The sequence below is a fragment of the Acipenser ruthenus genome, chromosome 10 (genome assembly GCF_902713425.1).
Source record: "Acipenser ruthenus chromosome 10, fAciRut3.2 maternal haplotype, whole genome shotgun sequence".
Lineage (NCBI taxonomy): Eukaryota > Metazoa > Chordata > Actinopteri > Acipenseriformes > Acipenseridae > Acipenser > Acipenser ruthenus.
In genome coordinates, this window is record NC_081198.1 from 9,436,647 (window position 1) to 9,457,807 (window position 21,161).

Consider the following 21,161-nt stretch of genomic DNA (forward strand, 5'->3'; position numbering starts at 1 on the left):
CACCTGTATGACTTTTTGGAGCCATGTTTCAGATCCCAGTATAAAAGTTAACAATTTCACCTGTAACAAATAGTTTAAAATATTTAAATATGTTCAATACTTGTGCCTGTTCTACTGGAGACAGCACATCAGCATTCTTCAAACAACTGCTATAAAAATACACATACACTTTACCTTTACTGGACTCTTTACCTACAGGTCATTTTGAAGGGATGTGAACCCATTAAATGCTATTGTAAGGGACATTTAAACAGACTCTTTTTCTTAGGCATTACCAGAGAGTATGGACTGGTCAGTAATTCGGTCCAGGCGTGGTTTGTGCCTTTGGTTCCTGATGTGGAGGGTATTATTGCTATTATATGTAACTGATGGAACATATGTCATGTTTTTTTTTTTTATTATTCAATAAGATTTTGGGTTTTCATACACCTCGACAAATTCCTTTTTTTTTATAACATGTACTGGTATTATGATGTTAGACCTCACTCACAATGGGAAAAAATACTATACTACTGATGATTCATTTTTAATTGAAGGTCATGTTATATATCAATATAAAGTGTTGATCTTTTATTACATTATTATTGTTCCCAATTAGTACTCTCAATAACAGTGTTTCCTCTACAAAATATCCAAAAGGTCTGAATTTTGCTTTCTACTATACTAAGAATTAAGCCAATTGTGATTATTTGTTTATTTAGCAGACACCTTTATGCAAGGCGACTTACAGAGTCTAGGGTGTGTGAACTATGCATCAGCTGCAGAGTCACTTACAACTACGTCTCACCCGAAAGACGGAGCACAAGTGATTTGCTCAGGGTCACACAATGAGTCAGTGGCTGAGGTGGGATTTGAACTGGAGACCTCCTGGTTACAAGCCCTTTTCTTTAACCACTGGACCACACAGCCTCCTTTGAAAGGAACATTGCTTTTTTTTCTCCACAGGGTGTTTTTTGTTAAACAGTATTAAAAAGTACAGTATTTTCACCAAAGTAGAAAGGTAATGAATGTGTAATTATAATATTTGTATATACAGTTTGCTCATATATTAATAACACTTGATATGCCACTACACCTTTAAGTACTGTATTCTGTCTGTTCTCAGGTAAGGCACAGCACAGACAGTCTGTTCTTTAAAGCTGCTTTGTTGCCAATGGACCTGTGGCTATATGACCTAGTAGAAACCTCTTCATCTAAACTAAAACCTGGGAAGAATTTCAGCCAGCATTTTAAAATTCTCAGTGCAGGCTCACTTCGCTGGTCTGTGACAATAAAGAGCAGTTGCATGATGTTTGCAAAGTACAATTACACCAGGGAGTAGGTCGAGGTTGTCTTAAATCAATGTACATGAAATCCCTACAGCCTTTTCAGTTGAGGAAAATAATAATTGCATATTCCAGTTCTAATTTAAAAGGAGCATAATTTAAAGCAAGAGAAATTTGTGGAAAATGTTTGTCAAATAGAGCTGGTTTCCATGGGGAAATTGCCTAACTGCGGAATTCTATTAGTCATTCTTGGGAAGTCAACATGCTTTATGTAGAGATGTGCAAAACATGTAATACGACGGCTTACGTATGCCTTACATAAAATGAATTTACTGCACAACCAAGTTTTTTATGTTAACGATTTACAATGCATGTAAGTAAACTACATAACTGTGGTGTTTCTAAAAAGCAACTTCACTTCAGCAGGAGTATTTGTTTTTGCAGAAATCCTACCTTGCTTTCGGTTGTTAGCAACCTCTAGAGATGAAACACTCGGCCATACTGCATGCATCAGGAGAAATCAGGAGTTGTTAATTGCACCTACTACACAACACATTGTTACCTGTACAATACTAAGTGAACAAAGACAACTACAGACATTGGCTACTTAATTTGCCCATAAAGCACAACATATGACTGCCAAGGCTGACAAAGATGAGCAATTGATGCATCCCAAAAGAAATCGAACAGACTTTTGAATATTGTATATAATTGTGCAGTTTAAAATTGTTTAAAATTAGCTGCATTAAAATAATATAGAATTTGTCCTATCGGATTGGTACTAGTTGTGAAATTAGTTGTTACCTTATCTTTTAAATCTAGTATTTTTATTTTGTCAAATGACTTAGGGCCAGTTTTTTTATTCCAAATTGTTATTTGAATATTGCAGTTTCTGGTTTGATAACCTTATTGGGTGTATTTTCCATTCTGATAAAAAAAAAAAAAAAGCATACAAATGAAAATTTGGAGTAAAGCGTTTTGAGAATCTAGCCCTAAGTATAAAGGATAAAAAAAAAAAACAATATTCAACTTGAATTAAAAAAAGGAAGATTGTAAACAGCTTATTTTTGGACTTAACAATACTTTCAACATATTATTTTAATAGCACTATATGATGATGTCTTTTAATTTAGTGTATGTTCAAAATAGTCTATCGTGTATGCTCAAATAATGTATAACCTCATAATTACATACGATTATTTATTTCCTTATGCGGAAATAATAGTGCTGAAGAGCTGGTAATGGAGTATTCTCAATACCATGTGAAGCAGAGACAGCAATAAAGTCTACTAATGAGCATTACCACCCAGAAACAGCTCATTTTATGCTGTATCCTCTTTAATTTCTCTTTAAAACAATATTGGCTTCTGACCCCGTAGTCGCTTCACTCCAGGGTTATATAAGCTCAAAAGGGTAATACACTAGGCTCTGTTCGAATTCCTGTAACTGTAGCTGAAGTCTAAGGAATTTAACATTAAGTAGAGTTATCTGAAAGAACCCTCACCCTCTACTTTTTATCCCAACAATTAATAGCATGTACCAAACCTCCATTTATTTGTTTTATAGTGTTAACAATTAGTAATAATTTATTTTGGGAGTCATTAATTGCAAACACTCGACTAAGTGTGTGCTTCTTGGTCCTTAGTTCAAGCTACAATAACATCCTTTAAAAAAAGGTACCCTGCTTACCGCCAGCATCATTTAATATTAATCATAAGACTGTTGACAGCCTTAATGGGAATCTCAGGTTTTAGGGAGAAAAATAAAATCGAGGTGAATAGAAAGGACACATTTTTTAATACAAATACATCAAGATTTATTTTGTAAATAAGCCTCCTACTTATATGTTGCCACACATTTACAACAGCTTTTTGAAATTGTATTGCATTTAATACAATCAAATTTCTGGTCAGCCATTTTCAGGCTGGACTTAAATGTTAAATGGGTAACAATATAACGTTGTTGATGTTGTCACCAGTTTGTCCTATTGAGATGACAGACACCTTTTAGAAAATATGCTGCATTAAAAATGGACAGCATTCCAGTGAGGTGATTCATAACATGGATTTAGCTGTTATTTTTTCCAACCCCTTTAATTGGAGTTACTATAGAAGCTGGATAAGATTTAATGATGGTGGATTAAAAGTCCTTAAAAACACACATATTTAGGTCAAAAGAGCCAATGCCATCTGGCATCATCAACCACTTGTCAACAATGTGTACTTTCCACTCACCTCGGATACTATACATTCCTTTGAGTTTCCCGTTTAAGAATTCAAAAGCAAACATTTACCAATAGAAAGAAGTGCTGAATGTGGTGGACCATGTTTGAATGATGTGAAAAGCATGCAGTACAATTACAATACAGTTCATGCACATAACGAAAAAACAATGGCAACAACCAGCATAGGTTTTCAAAGTTCCACTTATCCATTTCTGTGGTAATTTCACTTGTTTTGAGATCTCCCCCATAATTTTTTTTTTTGCATTAAAAAAGAAAAAAACAATTGCTAAAACAAATATGTAGTCTCAGAAAAAAAAGCCTGTCGTTTCTTTAACTTTAACTTAGATTATGCAAGGCTTTAAATGCACTGTGACTTATGCCTTACTTGTGTGGCTCATCTTCTAATCAGTCATTCAGCTTTTGTAACTCTACACATCACACTGCTCCAGGGAATACTGGCTGGAAAAGATAATGCCTTCCATTACTGCACTATTTTATATTACCAAGACCTTTCTGACATTATACTGCCAGACAATCCTAGTTTTGTTATTAAAAAAATGATATTGCTTTCAATGCAGTTTTAAAAATGTACCAAAAACCCAAACTAAATAATCAGCAAGTTTTCCACTGCCAGAGTATGTGTTCTTTCCAAATATAATTATTACTATTCATTTTAATAAAAAAAAGCCTGTCTGAGACGCATTGCTGTTCCCAGCAATAGCCGGAAATAATACTAATCAAATTATGTACAGTTATCATTAAGTATGCTTGTAATTCAATTTCATATAACTGCTTAATGTACTATAATGTATCTACGGACGAAATGGAACTAACACAGAAATGAATATTGGGCTGCAATTGGACTTCATGTGCTAAAGGACAAAGCAAAGCTTGTTACACATGGATTTTTACTTACTAACTGGACCGGGGTTATTGGGAATACCTAGAATAAAAGACAAATAACATATAGTTTAATGAAACAGTTATGCAGTATGATAAATATGATACCATGCAGTGACGCTGCAACCTTTTAGCATTTTTTTTCTGCAAAATCCCATTTACCCATACAATTTACCATAAAAAAAACAAAAATTGCAAAAAGGTTCTAGGTTATTATGTAGCAGTGGAGTAATGCTCACTCTCCATTCTTCATAGCATAATTAAAACCTATTTTTTATTTTAAGCCTGTCTAAAACTCTTGATTATTAATATCTTGTCAGGGTCTTTCTTCTATCCATTATTCTCTTTAAGAAATGACTACTGCAAAGTGACAGCTGCCAGCTGAGGCACGAACAAAGTAAGGGATGTGCAAAACAAATTAATATGGTGGCTAAAATGACTTACCTGTAACCTTTAAGGTACCATATTTGCCCTTGATTTTAATTAGAAATGTGTTTTGCACTATTTTTGACCCCTGGATTTCCAACGATTCCTGAGACAGCTGTCGGTCTAACCCAACATACAATAATGAAATATGAGTTCAGAGTCACATTGATGGCTTTTTTTTGCACAGATTAATCACAATTTGCATATGGTAAGTTACAATGTTTTCAAAACAGTATTGGTGTGCAGTTAGGAAAGCAGGGGGAACACATTGTAGTCTATAGATAAGACAAGTGTACTATATGTGCATTTTCTAAACACAGTGCTTTACTGAAACTCTACCAGCATCTGTGTGATGTCTGTATCAGACGAGCAGCTAGGCAGCTGCGTTCTTGGCTTCAAGGATTTGTGATTATTTCCTTTCCTCCCTGAAGGGCACTCATTAACAGCATCAGAGAGGAAAGCACCCCTGCTATGTGCAATCGATATCCCAAGAATCAGCCCATCTCTCTTTCTGATCCAGACAGGCATAGTTATGATCCAAATTTACGACCTTCTGTAAAATAAAGCAGGTCAAAACACGAGGACACTTGTGTGATGAGCCATGATGTTGGTTACATAAAATAATAATACAAATATAATACAAAAATAAAAAGTGTAGTCATCAAGACTGTGAATTCAAGTTATTCTAGTTTGAAATGCTGTATTTGTTTCAGATTTTTTTTTTTTTTAATTTAGTCGTTGCCAATTAGTTTTTACTATTTTCTCCCCAATTTGAAATGCCCAATTATTTTTAGGCTCAGCTCACCACTACCACCCCTGCACTGACTCGGGAAGGGCGAAGATGAACACACGCTCTCCTCCGAAGCGTGTGCCGTCAGCCGCCCGCTTCTTTACACTCTGCAGACTCACCGTGCAGCCGCCTCAGAGCTACAGCGTCGGAGGACAACGCAGCTCTGGGCAGCTTACAGGCAAGCCCGCAGGCGCCCGGCCAGACTACAGGGGTCGCTGGTGCGCGGTGAGCCGAGGACACCCTGGCCGACCTAACCCTCCCTCCCCCCGGACGACGCTCGGCCAATTGAGCGCCGCCCCCTGGGAGCTCCCGTCCACGGTCGGCTGTGGAATAGCCTAGACTCGAACCGGCGACGTCCAGGCTATAGAGCGCATCCTGCACTCTAGCGAGTGCTTTTACTGGATGCGCCACTCGGGAGCCCGGATTTGTTTCAGATTTTGAATCATCTCAATGTCTTTGTTTCTTTTTATATCCATTCAGGTTTCAAATTCACCAAGCCAGATGAAGATGATAGTGGGAATATCTAGAACAATTTTGCCAGACCTTCAGGGCATAACCTTTCTGTGTTTCAACTGCAGCAATTCCTAGATAAAGGTAATTGAACATTAAACTGAATGATGAGTGATATCGTTTGTCCAGTGTATTGCTAAACAAAGTTACTTGTAAGTGTATATTTAAAACTATTGCCATATACACCTCTAGTTAGTCACTAACTTATGGTTATTCATTATTTTATCAAGGAAAATGTTTAATTCCTCAATTTATTTTACCTTCCCTGGATGATTTGAATCACTTGTGTGAAGCACAGTAATCAGATATACTGACAGAATACCGAAATCGTCATGCAAGTGTGTTTTTTTTTGGTGGGGGGGGGCATTTTGTCTACTCCATAATATCTGTATCGCGGTCTATTAGCCCATTTGATAAAGAAAAGTGAAAACATAGGATAAAGAAAAGTGAAAACATAGGATTGCAAGTTTCTGGAAAAGCAATCTCTTGTTGAAGATAATCCTGGTTTATACACTTATTTTATTTTATATAAACCAATTAATAGTTTGGATAACTAATCACTGTTGGGTTTATAAAACAAATTGTTTTCACTGTTAGGTTTATACATTTTTTTTTTTTTTTACAGCAGATCTGTATCTATTTATGTACTAGCAGCAAACCTCTTTTATATAATGGGTTACATGCAGCTTGGGCCAGCTGTTGAAGATCATGTGCCACTTTATTAGATTCATTTTCTATCACCATCCTTTTCATTTCACCTCACCTGACAGTTATCTTCTTACACTCAGTAATACAAATGTAACTGAACAAAAAAAATATAAGACTGCATAGGTTGCTCATGTTGATCAGGCACCTCATTGATTTTTCTGCTCCTCAGTTCTCAGGCTGAATTAAGGAAGCAAAAGTATTTTGAATGTGATTGGAATTATTTTTTTTACTTTTGTATTGTATGGAGGAGGCATATGCTCTGGATAATATAGTTTACAAATATATTGTATAGGTAACTAATAATTTGATATTCTCTTAAAGCTCATCTTTCTTTGAGAATCAATCCAGATAATTGAAATGGGATTTATCCTCAACATTTAAAAATGATTTCCAGTTTTGACCCAACTGGTTTGTGAAACACAAACTGTATAGCAATTATGCATCTTTTATGCCTCTTATGCTACAGTTCTGACAAATGAGATCTTATTAATGACAAATTATTAATTACCATCAAAAAAGAAAAACGTTAATAAATGCAAACAAGGTTACTTACAGTATCTACAAGTAGAAAATGTAACAGCTAATGTGCCTCTCATCTTTAGGCTCAGGGTGCCTCATTACTTAAACCAGTTCCAGATCAAGATATTTTACAATGTAATACTTTGGGCTTGCACTTTCGTTATCCAGCAGGAGCTGGAATTGGGAATTCGGGGAGGTGCTGATGATTTCAATCCAAGTCCATACTAAAAGCTACAATAACTGAAACCTGGCAAAGGTGTCAACCATCCTTGAAACAAATGAAAAAATCTAAACAAATATCACAGCTGGCTTATCAATTTAATTATTAATTTATCAGACCGTACACACTTCAGTTATGTAAGGTGCAATGCTATATAAAGCATTCTGTAAAAAAATATGTTAGCTTATTGTATTTCCAGACCTTTTCTGTACATTAAAGTTTGGTACTTTTGTCTGCTGTGCATTTATTAATGCCTGTGTAACATGTAATTATGACATTGAATTATGATGTATCTACAGCTGGTGTTGTTCTGCAACTGAACTTCATTTCTACTGGATGTGTGTTTATCCCATTCCACTAAATGTAAACAATAGCATTCATCCTAGCACTGTAGAGTATTATTCAATTAACATAATGCCTTGGCTGAAATACAATTTCTCTTTAGAAGACAATTATGCTAACAAAAATAAACTGTACAAACCGATATACTACTTGTAACTTAATTTCTTGTTGGTAACATGACACTAAACGAATACGCCTAACTGAATATCCACTGCTGATACAGTTATTTAATATAATTTACTGTAATATAGCTGACAGTACTTAATTATCGCTACCTGTAAAGGAATAGCAGCATAGCAACTCAAATAAAACTACCTGGCTAAGTGATACCCTTACCTTTACAAGTCTTGTACTGTCTAAGGACCTGATAGTCATGTTATCCTAGGCAGATGCAGTGATACTAACTTCAAACTTCCATGTATTGTAAAGTTGGGCTTTAATCATGTAACCATTTTCGATGGAATGGGAGGTCAATGCTGCACATACTAAAGCAGTTCTCCTACTAACACACTAGAGGGCACTCTTGCAGAGCCGCAAAGCTACCCGTTTTCTGGAGGGGTGTATGAGTGGAGCTGTAAACTCAATACAGACCCCTAAGGCCCAGGTGTAGCACTGACAAAGGACTGTAGGATTGAGTTGTAGCACTGCCATCCCCCTAGAGGGGGCTTCAGTTTCTAAAACCTGCAGATATTGGGAGGGGTGAGAATAATTGATTTGCAAGAAAGAAGCCAGATGGTGACTCAGGCTGTGAAGTTGCAGTCACATGTGGGATTTCAGGGATTGGAAAACAATCCCTGAAATAATAATATTCACGGATAACAATCCCAGGAAACAATAATATCGGGGAGTCAATATTTAGAAACTGTAAAAAAAAAATTAAAAAAAAGAAATTGAAGGTGAAAGCACAGCGCCAGGAAGGGAAGAAAGATGCAAATTAGTGCAGAAAATAGAAAAGCAGTAAAAACAAGCAGCAGGAGGCTTCAGTTGTGTGAAAACACTGCACAGAAAATAACTGTGAAAATGGAGGAAGAAAAACATCTCTCACTCATCTTAACTCACTCCTGAAAATTTGATTATAAGTCTCAATCAAATAGCCCAGTTAATTGCTGTTGCTAAGCAGCTGCATTGAGTCTGATGGGTTTTTTGTTGTTTGTTTTTTTTCTTCATCGGGAAGCTTCCACGGGCATTGAAGGTGAGACTAAAATGTATTCTCTTTAGTCTCACATTGATGATGCATGAAGCCCTTGTGGGGAGCTAACTGGAAACTTATTTTAATGGTCTTTACTAGAGAAAATATAGATATGAACCAAAAATAAATTTTAAGGATGTAATGAAAAACAGAAAAAAACAAAGCAAGAATTGGAAACCAAATGATATGAATGAGGGTCTTTGGTTCTAGTTTTCTTCTATAGATATACGTAACATATGCAACATGTCTTTATAGAAGTAAGAGCTGGCACCATCTTGTTTCCTTTAGTTTTTTTGAAAATACAGTTTTGTGCACTAGGTGGTGCTGATGCGTACTTTGGCTGATCTAGCCTTCATTACATATATCTATGGTAGGCAACTGAACTTAACTTAAAAGCAGCATACTTACTTTACCTGATAAAAGCAAGCTCTTGGGAGCCATAGTCTTTATTGCAGCACAATCTGTACAAAAAAGAACTACTGTATGCCAGAAAGAACTAAAATGTCTTAAATATAAAACATCTGTGAATTTCTTGAAAAAAGGTTTTGCGGAAAACACATTTGAAAATAAAAAACACAAACAAACAAACAAACAGAATGAAAAGTATGGCATGGTCAGATGTCTGCTGCTGCTAAACATAATCATATGGACAGCTAGAAAAAGGTGTATTAAGCAGTCAGTCAATGCTAGAGTATGTTTATTTTTTTTTTTTGTCAGTGTGGCTCCACAGCTCCAGATCTAATGATGAATAACAATGTCAGTGCGTGGTAGGGCATTTTGGCAGCATTTGTGGTGGTGAATACTAATTAAAAACTAAAATGTATGAGCTCTTGCCAGAAATAAAGGATGCAGCCTTGTTATTCCTATCAACTACCTAGTTATGATGAATGTCACAACAACATGTTTTTAGGGTTGTGCAGTAAATTCAGATTTGCATCTCCAAACTGACTTATATGTCAGGCATTGGTAAGGTTGTAAAATTATCATAAAAAGCGAATTGATGAATTGCCTAAAACAGAGAAATATGTGTTTAATTGTGCATTTCTTAATGATGTATTATGTAACAAGATGAGATCTACCTTATCCTAAAAGAAAAAAAAAGAAAAGAAAAGAAAAACCCTGTAAGCTAATAAATCAGTCAATATTAGTCACACAAAATCCAAAGTCCACTCCAAAGGTGTAGGAAAATGATTAAAAGAAGAATATTAAATCCTTGTGTTCACACCTTTGGGAATTACAGTAATATTAGTTGTACAGCTTAAACCAACACACACACACACACACACACACACACACACACACACACACACACACACACACACACACACACACACACACACATCTTCTTAACTTGTGCCAGACATATTGCATTTATTTCCATATTGCATTTATTTCCCTACTGAAGAAATTATATTAAATTGACATTGTTTGATCGACCTTTTTACATTTTCCTGGCAGAATAACCTCTTGAGATTCACATCTCAAGCATGCTGGAATATTTAACAGTAAGTAACAAAAGGCAATACAAATACATACAATGAAAATACATTATAAGTAGTAAAACATATAACAAATGTTTCAGGTGATACATATATAGAAATAAGTATGTGAAAAAGAACTCGGGTGCAGCTCATGCAATAGAAAGACCAGTTTGAGACCATCATTCTTGCACCCCATGACCTGAGGGACCGTCATAGGGAAGCTAATCTGTGATTCAGTGCTTAGTCTGATCTCAGTGAAGGTAATCAATAGATTCATTAAAATTGTTGACAATTCATTCTAGGCTGAGTCAGTTGAATGTGCTATACAAGAAACAGTAAGAGCCGTTGTTAGAGACAGAATAGTGTACAATTACAGGTACAGTCTACTGCAGCCAATCCCTCTTTTTAAAAAAAAAGTGTATTCATTTCTATATAATCATTATCTGATGTTGTAATTGTATCCTGGTGTATCTGCTTCTGTAACAAAACATAACACCAATTGTCACAGCAATTTACCATATTGTGCTTTCAAATGGACACAAACGAAATGATTCCAATGTATATTGTACAGGTAGAATAACCTTGGGATGGACCAATATGGAACTAATACATTTTAACATTTTAAACCTCTTTGAAATCTTTTATTTTTATTTTTATAATCTTGGGCATACCATTAGGCAGAACAACAAAAAGCTTCACCAAAAAGCCTGTTACTGGACTTCAATACAAAGTACGCTGTGAGATTAGTTAAAAATACTTTCTTTATTTATTATAGAGCCCAGATGCTCAGTCTTGCCTACTAATTGAAACATTCTGCATTCCTATACAAAAGACATAAACACAAATAATATGTTTGATATGAAAACAGATATGAATGTACAATAAAATAGTGTAGCTGCCATTCGGGCACTAAGTGGGTGCATTCACCCTTGTAATGAAAATTGCGCACATTCCCATTTTAAAACTCACTCTTGGCCCCCTGCAACGCCTTACCCCACCTGGCAGAAATTCAATTTCTAGTTCATATATTGGATAACAGATTTTCTAATGGAATATGTAACAGGTGTGCTCACAGTCTCTTCAATGGTGATGGATAACCTGTAAAGCCATATCAGATTACTAGATATATACCATAAAAAAGCTAATAAAATTTGTATTTTCAACTCATTTGTCTCCATACGGCTACCATATGTTTAATATCTTTCCATTTAAATTGACCCTAATTTGTTTTATAAATCACATTAGCTTTGGCTAAAATTATTTTATTTCACTTTCTTTCTGGGAGAGAACACAGTGCTTGTGTCAATGTTTGTATGCAGTTATTAATATATAATTTTTTTTTTTCAACAAAATTTGAAATAATTTTGTTTGATTCAGCTTGATCGGCTGTGTACACCTGCAAAGACACTTGTAAATGTTCTGTTGTTAATACTATGCTGTAAATTAAATCTCCTAACCTCCAACCAAGCACATTTCACAGTCTCTCATAATGCAGCAGTGTGGAGTAGTAGGGCAGCAGTGTGGAGTAGTGGTTAGGGCTCTGGACTTCTGACCAGAGGGTCGTGGGTTCAATCCCTTGTGGGGGACACTGCTGCTGTACCCTTGAGCAAGGTACTTTACCTAGATTGCTCCAGTAAAAACCCAACTGTATAAATGGGTAATTGTATGTAAAAATAATGTGATATCTTGTAACAATTGTAAGTCGCCCTGGATAAGGGCGTCTGCTAAGAAATAAATAATAATAATGCTCAGCAGAAAACAAGTAATCTCATGGAATTGTTAGCCATGAGAAGTCTTTTTCATGTAACATGATTTTTATAACAAATGCTGGGATTTGTTTTTAAGCATAATATACTGTTAATTTTGCTTGCATTGCAACTACATATTGCCCTATAGTATACTGTTGAAGACAGAAACATAATGCATTCATCAGGAAATAGCAATGGCTTACTCCAGCATGACAATGTGTTTGGGGGGCAAAGTACCTGTTTTCAACCATCTGGTCTGTACTGTAGTGCATGTGAGAACTCCCTTGTAGCTGACACGTACGTCTGCACTAGATTTAGATAGGCAAAGTGGCCCCCTGCCAAGACCCTGGGAGTAAACAAACTAAGACTAAGAATGAAGTAGATAGAGGTGAAGAGGCTGGTGTCAGAAATACATACAGTATTATGTGTATTATGTTTATTTATTCAATAGTGTTATTTAACCATGATATAACCTTGAGAGTAAGTCACCTTGTTTCCCAAGGGGACCCTGACTCTCAGCCTAGCAATTTAATATGGAAATAATTTCTTACCATCATTATTTAACTGCATTTTATCTACAACATTTTATCAACATTAGGAATATAGGGATTATATTAGGTATTAGAAATATAGTATTCGCTCTTTCTTGTTACGATCAGATCCCAATGGAATACTTGTTCAACCCTTGGCTTGTTTTCCTGTTCCCCTGTTGTCACTGGTGGTGCATTTACAATGAATTACAAGACAGAGTACCCTGCACTTTAGGTGTCATTCTTGTAAAAATCTACTCACAGATATTCGCAGTTCCCTTTGGAATTGGCAGGTAGGAGCCAACACTCCAAGCACGGCCCTGGTAAGTTTTCTTACATCTCCCACAGTCTGGACCTGTGGTGTTGTGCTCACACTCGCAAGACAGTTTTCCGCCATCAAAAACGCAGGTGTTGGCATGAAGATTACACTTGCACCTGTCAAAAAGAAGACAGAGTCAACACTTGCAACTTTTTAGCTGCAAAGTTCAATTAAAAGAAAAAAAACCCTGAAACCCATTTTCCAGCCTAGTTTGCCCTTGACGGCTTTTTGTTTGTTTATTTTTTTTGGCTGAAGTTCTGTATTTCTCTTTCTGATTAAAAGGACGAGTCGGTATCAGATTCACAAGAGATAAACCGCTGTCGTAGCTGTGAGCTCTCATAATTAGCTTGGCTAAAAAGCAACATGTTAATATTTGTTTCTGTTGAGAAGAGCTTATCCTTCCCAGCTAAGTAAAAAAAAAAAAAAAAAAAAACATACAATGGCTAAAATACAGAGCTGGAAAAAACAGAAAGCTAAAAGTATTGTTTTGGCTGTCAACCCTTCATCAAGAAGTAGCCTGTAAAATCAGCAGGGATTTATTGTGGAAAATGAAAGAGTAAAAAAGCTGCAAGAGAGAGTTGAGAGAAATCAGTGGATTAGTAAGAGTTAGGAGTGTGGGTGGCTGTGTGGGACTTGACAAAGCAATGTTCCCCAGGCTGGGGGATCAATTTACTGCATTTAAATGAACGCTGCTGCGATTTGGGTTTTTTTAGAATGCAACTCTTACTGCCTTGATGTCAGTGCCATCATACATTTACAATCTTCATTTCAAACGTCTGTATCAGATCTCAGAAACTAAGTGAAGGTTGTGAATAGCCAAAAATGGGACAGGATGCCCAAGGAAAAACAGTGGTTTAGTGGCTCAGTTATAGGCACCTTTCCTTAAGCAGAGATCAACCAGGGCCCCAGGTCAACATGGAATAAATTTGATTATTATGTCACATAATATCAGAGTATGCTTTTATTTTCGTTAAATGGTTAATTGTTTTCTTCAATTTCAAAACCAGCCAAAAGCAGACTAACTATGGGTGTTAAACCAATTTGGCAAGTTTTGTCATCAATAATCCCATCCACAGTTTCTGTGGGAATGGAATGCATGGCTATTTATGTGTTGCTCTCCACTGCTAATCTGTTGTGTATTTTTTCACCCAAGATACTATGTTTTCAGTACTGGAACTGTGTGGTTTGCTAATAATAAAACAATGACATTGATTTAGATGTACGGCAGCAGAGGTTATATTTGTGCCTCATGACAGTGATCTGAGCCATACGTGAGAAACAGAGAAGGGTTGGCAAAGTATTGGGTGTATCAGTAATAATATGCCCCTCCTGGGAGTTATCTTGTATCTGCCTGGGTTTATGAAGGATTTACTGGTCTAAAACTTCCTCAGGGCAGAAAATCTCTCTCTGGACAATAGTGCTACAATACAGTACACCCTCGCTATAACGCCCTTCATTATAACGACCCTTCGGCTATAACGAACCGGGCTCCTGGACCCCAAATAAAAAAAAACAAAAAAGATAATATAAACACACACTGTCAACATCCCTGTCTGTACACACGGGATGCCATCTCCGCAGTGAAGTCAACTATTTTGTCTTAATAAAAAACTGGTGCTGTGTAACTATGCCGCTGAAACGAAAATACTTTTATGTTGCAACAAATCTGGAAACTATATTGATCGTTTGAAAAAAGGAGAAACGCAGGCATGTCTCTGTCATGAATAAAGGTTGTCAAAAAACACTTTTTTGGCAAAGCAAAATTGTTTAAAAAAAAAACTTGAGGATCTGATTAACTTTTCATGTTAAATTTTCATGTCGGGTTGATTTGGAATAAAAACTCAGTTTGGGATTCTTGCACGATGGATTATGATTTGGTGTACTTTGAAACGATTCATATCAGGTTGATTTTGAATAAATGTTCAGCAATTTTGATTGTCCTTTCGCTATAACGAATCCCTCGATATAATGAACAAAGGCTTGGACCCCAACAGGTTAATTATAGCGAGGGTGTACTGTACCTACATCTGGACACAAACCTTAGAAAAAAAACACACTGTGAACTTGAATACCCAATTAGCACTGGTTTTAAGGTGCTAACATTTAGGTTTGCAGAAATGTATGCTGACTCAAGATATAAATATGCTAATTGAATAAAAAAAAATTACATTTAACCGAATGTCATGGAAATGTACTCAAATGGGCCAGATTTAAAAGTCAGAAGCCATCATTATCACGCAGCAAACTGTTATTGATGCATATGATTTCTTTAATGCTTGTGAATTCACACAACTAAGATACTTTCAGTTATGAAGAAAATACATCATTATGTAAATCACAAGCTTTTTAATAGAGCCTAAAACTGCTGGGCTCAGATCCATTAAAACACTGTTACAGTCCTGGCTGTGGCTAGGAGTTAATGGATCGCCTTTGTGCAACTTTAGCGGTGCCATTTTGATACGCTCCCTGGTGTAATATTATCTATAAAAGCACAGGCTATCCTCTACTGGGACAGGTGTTATTACATAAAGGAAAGCTTGAAAATGACAGCTGAAACTGTAAGATGTTATTTCATCTGGTCTTACATGGCTAGGAAGAGTGTTAGTTTTCTTGTTAACAGAAAAGCAGTTCTATTCCATACTTCACTGTATCACCCACTACTATTAAACACTCAATAGTGCTGAATTGAGAAACAACATTTCAACAACAAACGTTTCTACTAGAAGTCTTTTTCAATTTCTTCAGACACTGAAACATACGACAGTATAGTACAGTGGAATCAGACACGTAATGCCTTCAATTGGGAAGGTATAGTAATAGGAGAAAAGAAAATAGTTTTATTAAAGCTATGCAATATCTGGTAAATGGTGGGGAAATTGTCTGAAACACAAATATGAATCTGGGAGAAATTATCTGAATCTCACCAAAAGGAAGAATGCATTCCTGTTTAAAAATACAATTTAGAAATAAATAATGCTTCCAATCGGAATGTAAAGTGCCCATGTTTTTTCAGTATAATTGTATCCAGAAACAATATTTTAATTATAATAAAGCGATTCATCTGTGCAGAAAATTGCATCACGGGTGGACTTGCTCCAAACCCCCGCGGCTTTACCCTTGGCACGTAGAGGATAAAAAACATAAAAACTAAAATACAAGTCTGTAGGCTCTTATCCTGTGCTTATCCTCGGAGGAGATGAAGATGAAATATAACTTCAGATAATAATTCCACAAAAGTCTGTTTAACAAAGCCTTTATGTCATGTTCCTCATGGGTTCTTTTGCAATAAAGACTCCTCATTAAATCACATATTTTTCTGCTTCAACCAGGGATGTGTGCCACATTCAAATTCATTGTTTGCAAATTCATATAGTTGTGAGTATAAATGTTTTGTTTTGTGTGATAATTTTTCTTAGAAAGCATCAATACGAGCCCTGCAGAGGTCATTTATACATATTCATTGAGCTCACAGTGTGCTCCTGTTTCATAGTGACTGGATGGGGAAGATGTTGCTATAAAATTGAACACCCGCTTCTTCTGAAAACCAAGCATTTCTTTTAACCTGCTGGAAGGTTAAAAACTTATGGAATGCAAATTTAAAATGACATTTAAAAATAAAAGTTATTTCATGACAGCGTATCTGGAACCAAATAAACAGTTACGGTAGTTCTGCAGTTGTTGAGCGGCCAATGGCTGTTGTCTCCCATCTCTTTCCACTCAGTATGCTGATTACTGTAGTTTATCCAAACTATTCACATCCACAACCCCCCTGTCCTCTGGGACCCTATAGCATAAAATATGGGGGCAAGTTGAACAACTTCCCTGCAGCGATATGTTTTTTAGAGCGAAGTTTGCAAACGTCTCCCTAACTAAATTTCCCTCCAAGTCAATCAACTCAACTTCGTTCAACTTCCTAATAACTATAATTATATAATTTTGTTGACTGTTTATTTATGGAACCTTTCTTTCTGACAATTCATAAGCAGTGTGGAGTAGTGGTTAGGGCTCTGGACTCTTGACCGGAGGGTCGTAGGTTGAATCCCCGGTGGGGGACACTGCTGCTGTACCCTTGAGCAAGGTACTTTACCTAGATTGCTCCAGTAAAAACCCAACTGTATAAATGAGTAATTGTATGTAAAAATAACGTGATATCTTGAAACAATTGTAAGTCGCCCTGGATAAGAGTGTTGGCTAAGAAAATTAATAATAATAAGTAAAGTTACTGTTCTCCTATTGAGAATGGGAAGATTTTATATAACAAACTTCTCATGATGTGATTTAGTTTCTTAAATAAACATATGGTACATGTTTTTCATTTTTGTTTTTAAGCCTTCACAAATACACCTGCAAAGGTCAAAACCACCTACTGTATGCCACTTACAGAAGTTTATAGTTTATTGTCACAAAGACGGCCGGAGTGGGTGGCGTCAGACCAGATGCAGGAAGTAACACACAGAGACTTGGAGTTTTGGTGAATCTGAGCGCGTGATCGCGCTCAGCATTTAATAACCAAACAGAAAATAAAAGTTTGGAACAGACAAAAACACTGGACACGGCACTTGCGCCAAAATAAATAGACAAACAAAACGGACTAGACAGTGCACAACAGACAGACGAACAAACACGGTGAGTGAAAACACTTTAACTATTCGCTTTTATAATTTACAATTACCTCCGTCTCCAATCCCGTTCTCCACTCACCGAACACCCAACCGCGAGTGAAAGAAACGTGCATCTATATATACTATTGTGCTGGGATTCAATTACTAATTAATTATTCACTTGAATCCCAGCACGTGAATTAATTCTGTGCAACCCCGTGCTCACATATTACATTTAACCAGCACGTGAAGTGATTTGTGCTCTCCTCGTGCCTAAATACAAATCTACACTTTTTAAATACACGTGAAACACAGACCCGTTTATATCCCGTGTACCAATGACTATACACCAACATTAACACACGCAACATACAACACATAACACACAAATGCACACAGGGGCGGGGCGCATTGCCACATTTATATATAACTTTTAAATGATAAACTTGTTTTTGCCTTTTTTAGCAATACACCCAAGAATCAACAGCTGACAACATGTCTCAAGACTAGACTTTCATTATAGGGCCTGTATATTTTCCCGCTAAGCAACATGTATAAAAATGTCAAATATTACTTGGTTCAACTTATAATTACATATATTAAGTCTGCAAACTGAAATACAATTGTACGTTATGGTGAAATCTTTTAAAGTAACTTGTGTGCATTCCTAGAAACTAATGAGCATGAACTGTATCCCTACAGAAGGTTTTTTTTAATAATTCTTAACGGATGGCAATTCATTTTAATCATATGTACAGGTGCTGAAGTAATCAAACTAGTTACAACAAATCAAACCTAATTTCCAGTAACTGAATGCTGTTCATGTCACCATTAAGAGGCCTTCCACAGCTTGGTAATTGAAAATACGCCAGCATTGGTTATTTAATTTCAGACTTCATCATGTTAAGCAGCATTTAAACAGAATTTTAGAGTCAAATGTTAACAAAACAACGGTGCCCTGGAGGTGAGTGCAGATGATTAGTTAAATTTGTATTTAGGTAAATACCATTAAGTTTAAAGAGATTGTTTCAATAGTGCATACTCAACAGAGCTGCCACATTACATTTGCATTGGGGGTTACTTACAAGAGATGCCCATGAGTCAAACACATTGCAGAGGTCTACAAATCTATTGCCTTCCATTTCAAACTCTCTAACCTGCCCTGTGTCAGTGGTACCTCTATTATTGAACTGCCCAGGGTGAAGTATAGTGGAGACAGTCCCTGGCATTTTAAATCTGCAATGGCTGCAACTAGCTGTGTTTTTTTTTTTTAGGGGGTGATAATTTCTACAAGATTAAAAGGTTCAAATTCTAATAACAGTCTTGTGAGTACACATCTCACTGATGATAGTAAGAGGACCTGCTCTCACTAGTAAACCTATCAGGATGGCAGACTGCCATGATATACGCCTTTAATAATTGGATGAAGCTGCTTAACGGCTCAGCATCGGATTTCGGATCCTGATTACTACTTTGGCATTCGACCATGAATTTGTGTTTTATGTCTTTTATCAGACCATATAATGTGGATGTATGAGCCCAGAGCACTTTAAGAGATGTCATTACTATAACTTATCTTTGGCGGATATCTGTATTTAAAACATGTCTATTACTTACAGCTCTACTTCGTATTCTGTGCAGTCTGCAATTTACATTTTGGCCAGACTGTTTAGTGTTTGCAATCTGTTTTATCCAGCTGTTTTGACTGTGCATGATACTTTTGCTCAGTTTACTGAGGTGGGGTTTAGGAGCAGTATGGAATCCACCAATGCCTCTTTCAATAAAGGTTCCATTCGGAGCTTGTAGATATCAGTGTAGAATTCACCAATATAAATATTGGCAAAATATTAAACCTTGGTTTGATCAGAAAGTCTCATTGTTTTACTTAGGACCCCTGTAGCAATGAAAGAGATTATTTAAATTGGATATCCTGAATAGTAAATTAATTAAGACATAAATACCGATAAGATTTCCTTCACTAAATGGACTGGTTCTCACACTTTAAGTTAAAGGGATACATTATACCCTTATTTTTGTAGTCTTATTATCATACCATGGTGTCCTTAATTGTCATTTATTACTCTATCTCAACTCGTTGATATTTGGCATGTTTAACAAAGTCACTGGCATATTTTTACCTGGACTGTCTCTGAACAAGCAAGATTAAATGAGACCAATATATACATGACCACTAGGGGTGTACTAGGGATGTGCACCAATGATAATTCTCCCCTGAAACTCTGTGTTTGTTAGAGCTTTTATGGAGTACTGATATTAAACTGGTGTTATCAATCACACTGCGCTTTTAAAGACAGCCAACAATGAATTCTGAAAAAAAAAACTGCACATTGCCCAACATTATTAGTGTTATTAAATCTATACTTTCAAAACAAAACAAGCTGTAGACAGTGGAATATGGGGAACAGCTGGAGTATCCACGAAGTAATTATTATACCTATAAACTCATAAAACAAGTTTGTCGCTAAAGAGGATTGGCTGAATTTGGCAGCCCTGAATACATTGCTGCACAGAATGGTTTTCATTACAAGTGGTTATTAACACAGTTTACTCTGTGTGAGTATTCTGAAAAGACTCAAATAGTACAGCAATGATTAAGTTATCCTCCTGAAGAACGTAAACAAAAAGTCCGTTTAAAATATTTCAGAAACAGGTACAGTATATGTTTAAAAGCAGGAAATATTTAAAGGCCAGAAAATGCTATATTTAAAATCTTGTTGTTAACCATAAGTAGAAATGATAAAGTATATATAATCAAGTATATTCTAGCTAACTGGTTTGAATATGGGGCAATTTAATATCCCCTGCAGTTGTGCGTGGGGTTATGCTGACAGCCAGCTGTGACTGATTACATGGTATGTGTTTGTGAAATGGGTTGTTGTCTCATCACAGAAGTCTGAACCAAACACAAAACAGAATTAAAGTCTGTGTGAAGGTGAGGTCAGGAACAGTGTTCGTCATTGAAATCTGTCAACAAAAAGAGTCATCATGTAAACGGTCTAAACCAGGTAGAGCGAATGGAGGGGGGGGGGAGCGTTTTGTATAACATGTGCAAATGCTGACTGTTACTTAAAATGGGCCAAGCAACTAAACCAGTGGTCCATGATTAACAATGCAGTATTGTTTCCAGCCACTGCATTCAATTGCCTTGTATTTATTGTATTATGCTCACACTTGAAAAAAGGAATACTGCACTTGCAGCTGCTTGTCACTTTTAATAACAGATCATTGGAAAATAAAATCATTATCCAGTCATAAGAAACACAGACAGGATGTACTCAGGGTATTGCTGTAATGTTGTTGATGGTTAAGGGTGACACAGTGATGACTAATGTATATTGTACAGATAGCCATTGGTGTAAATGGCCATA

At 36.2% G+C, this 21,161-nt stretch overlaps 1 protein-coding gene across 7 annotated transcripts in view; it reads right to left on the minus strand.

The window, feature by feature from the left end:
• Positions 1–21,161, minus strand: part of LOC117400738 (netrin-G1-like) — a 98,442-nt gene that overhangs the window by 12,481 nt on the left and 64,800 nt on the right. For all 7 annotated transcript variants that reach the window (XM_059031693.1, XM_059031694.1, XM_059031692.1 and 4 more), the window contains 3 exons: positions 13,115–13,287; positions 4,406–4,432; positions 1,719–1,766 (listed from right to left, as the gene is read on the minus strand). In XM_059031693.1, coding sequence (XP_058887676.1) covers positions 1,719–1,766; positions 4,406–4,432; positions 13,115–13,287 — 248 coding nt within the window. The remainder of the gene's footprint in view (positions 1–1,718; positions 1,767–4,405; positions 4,433–13,114; positions 13,288–21,161) is intronic.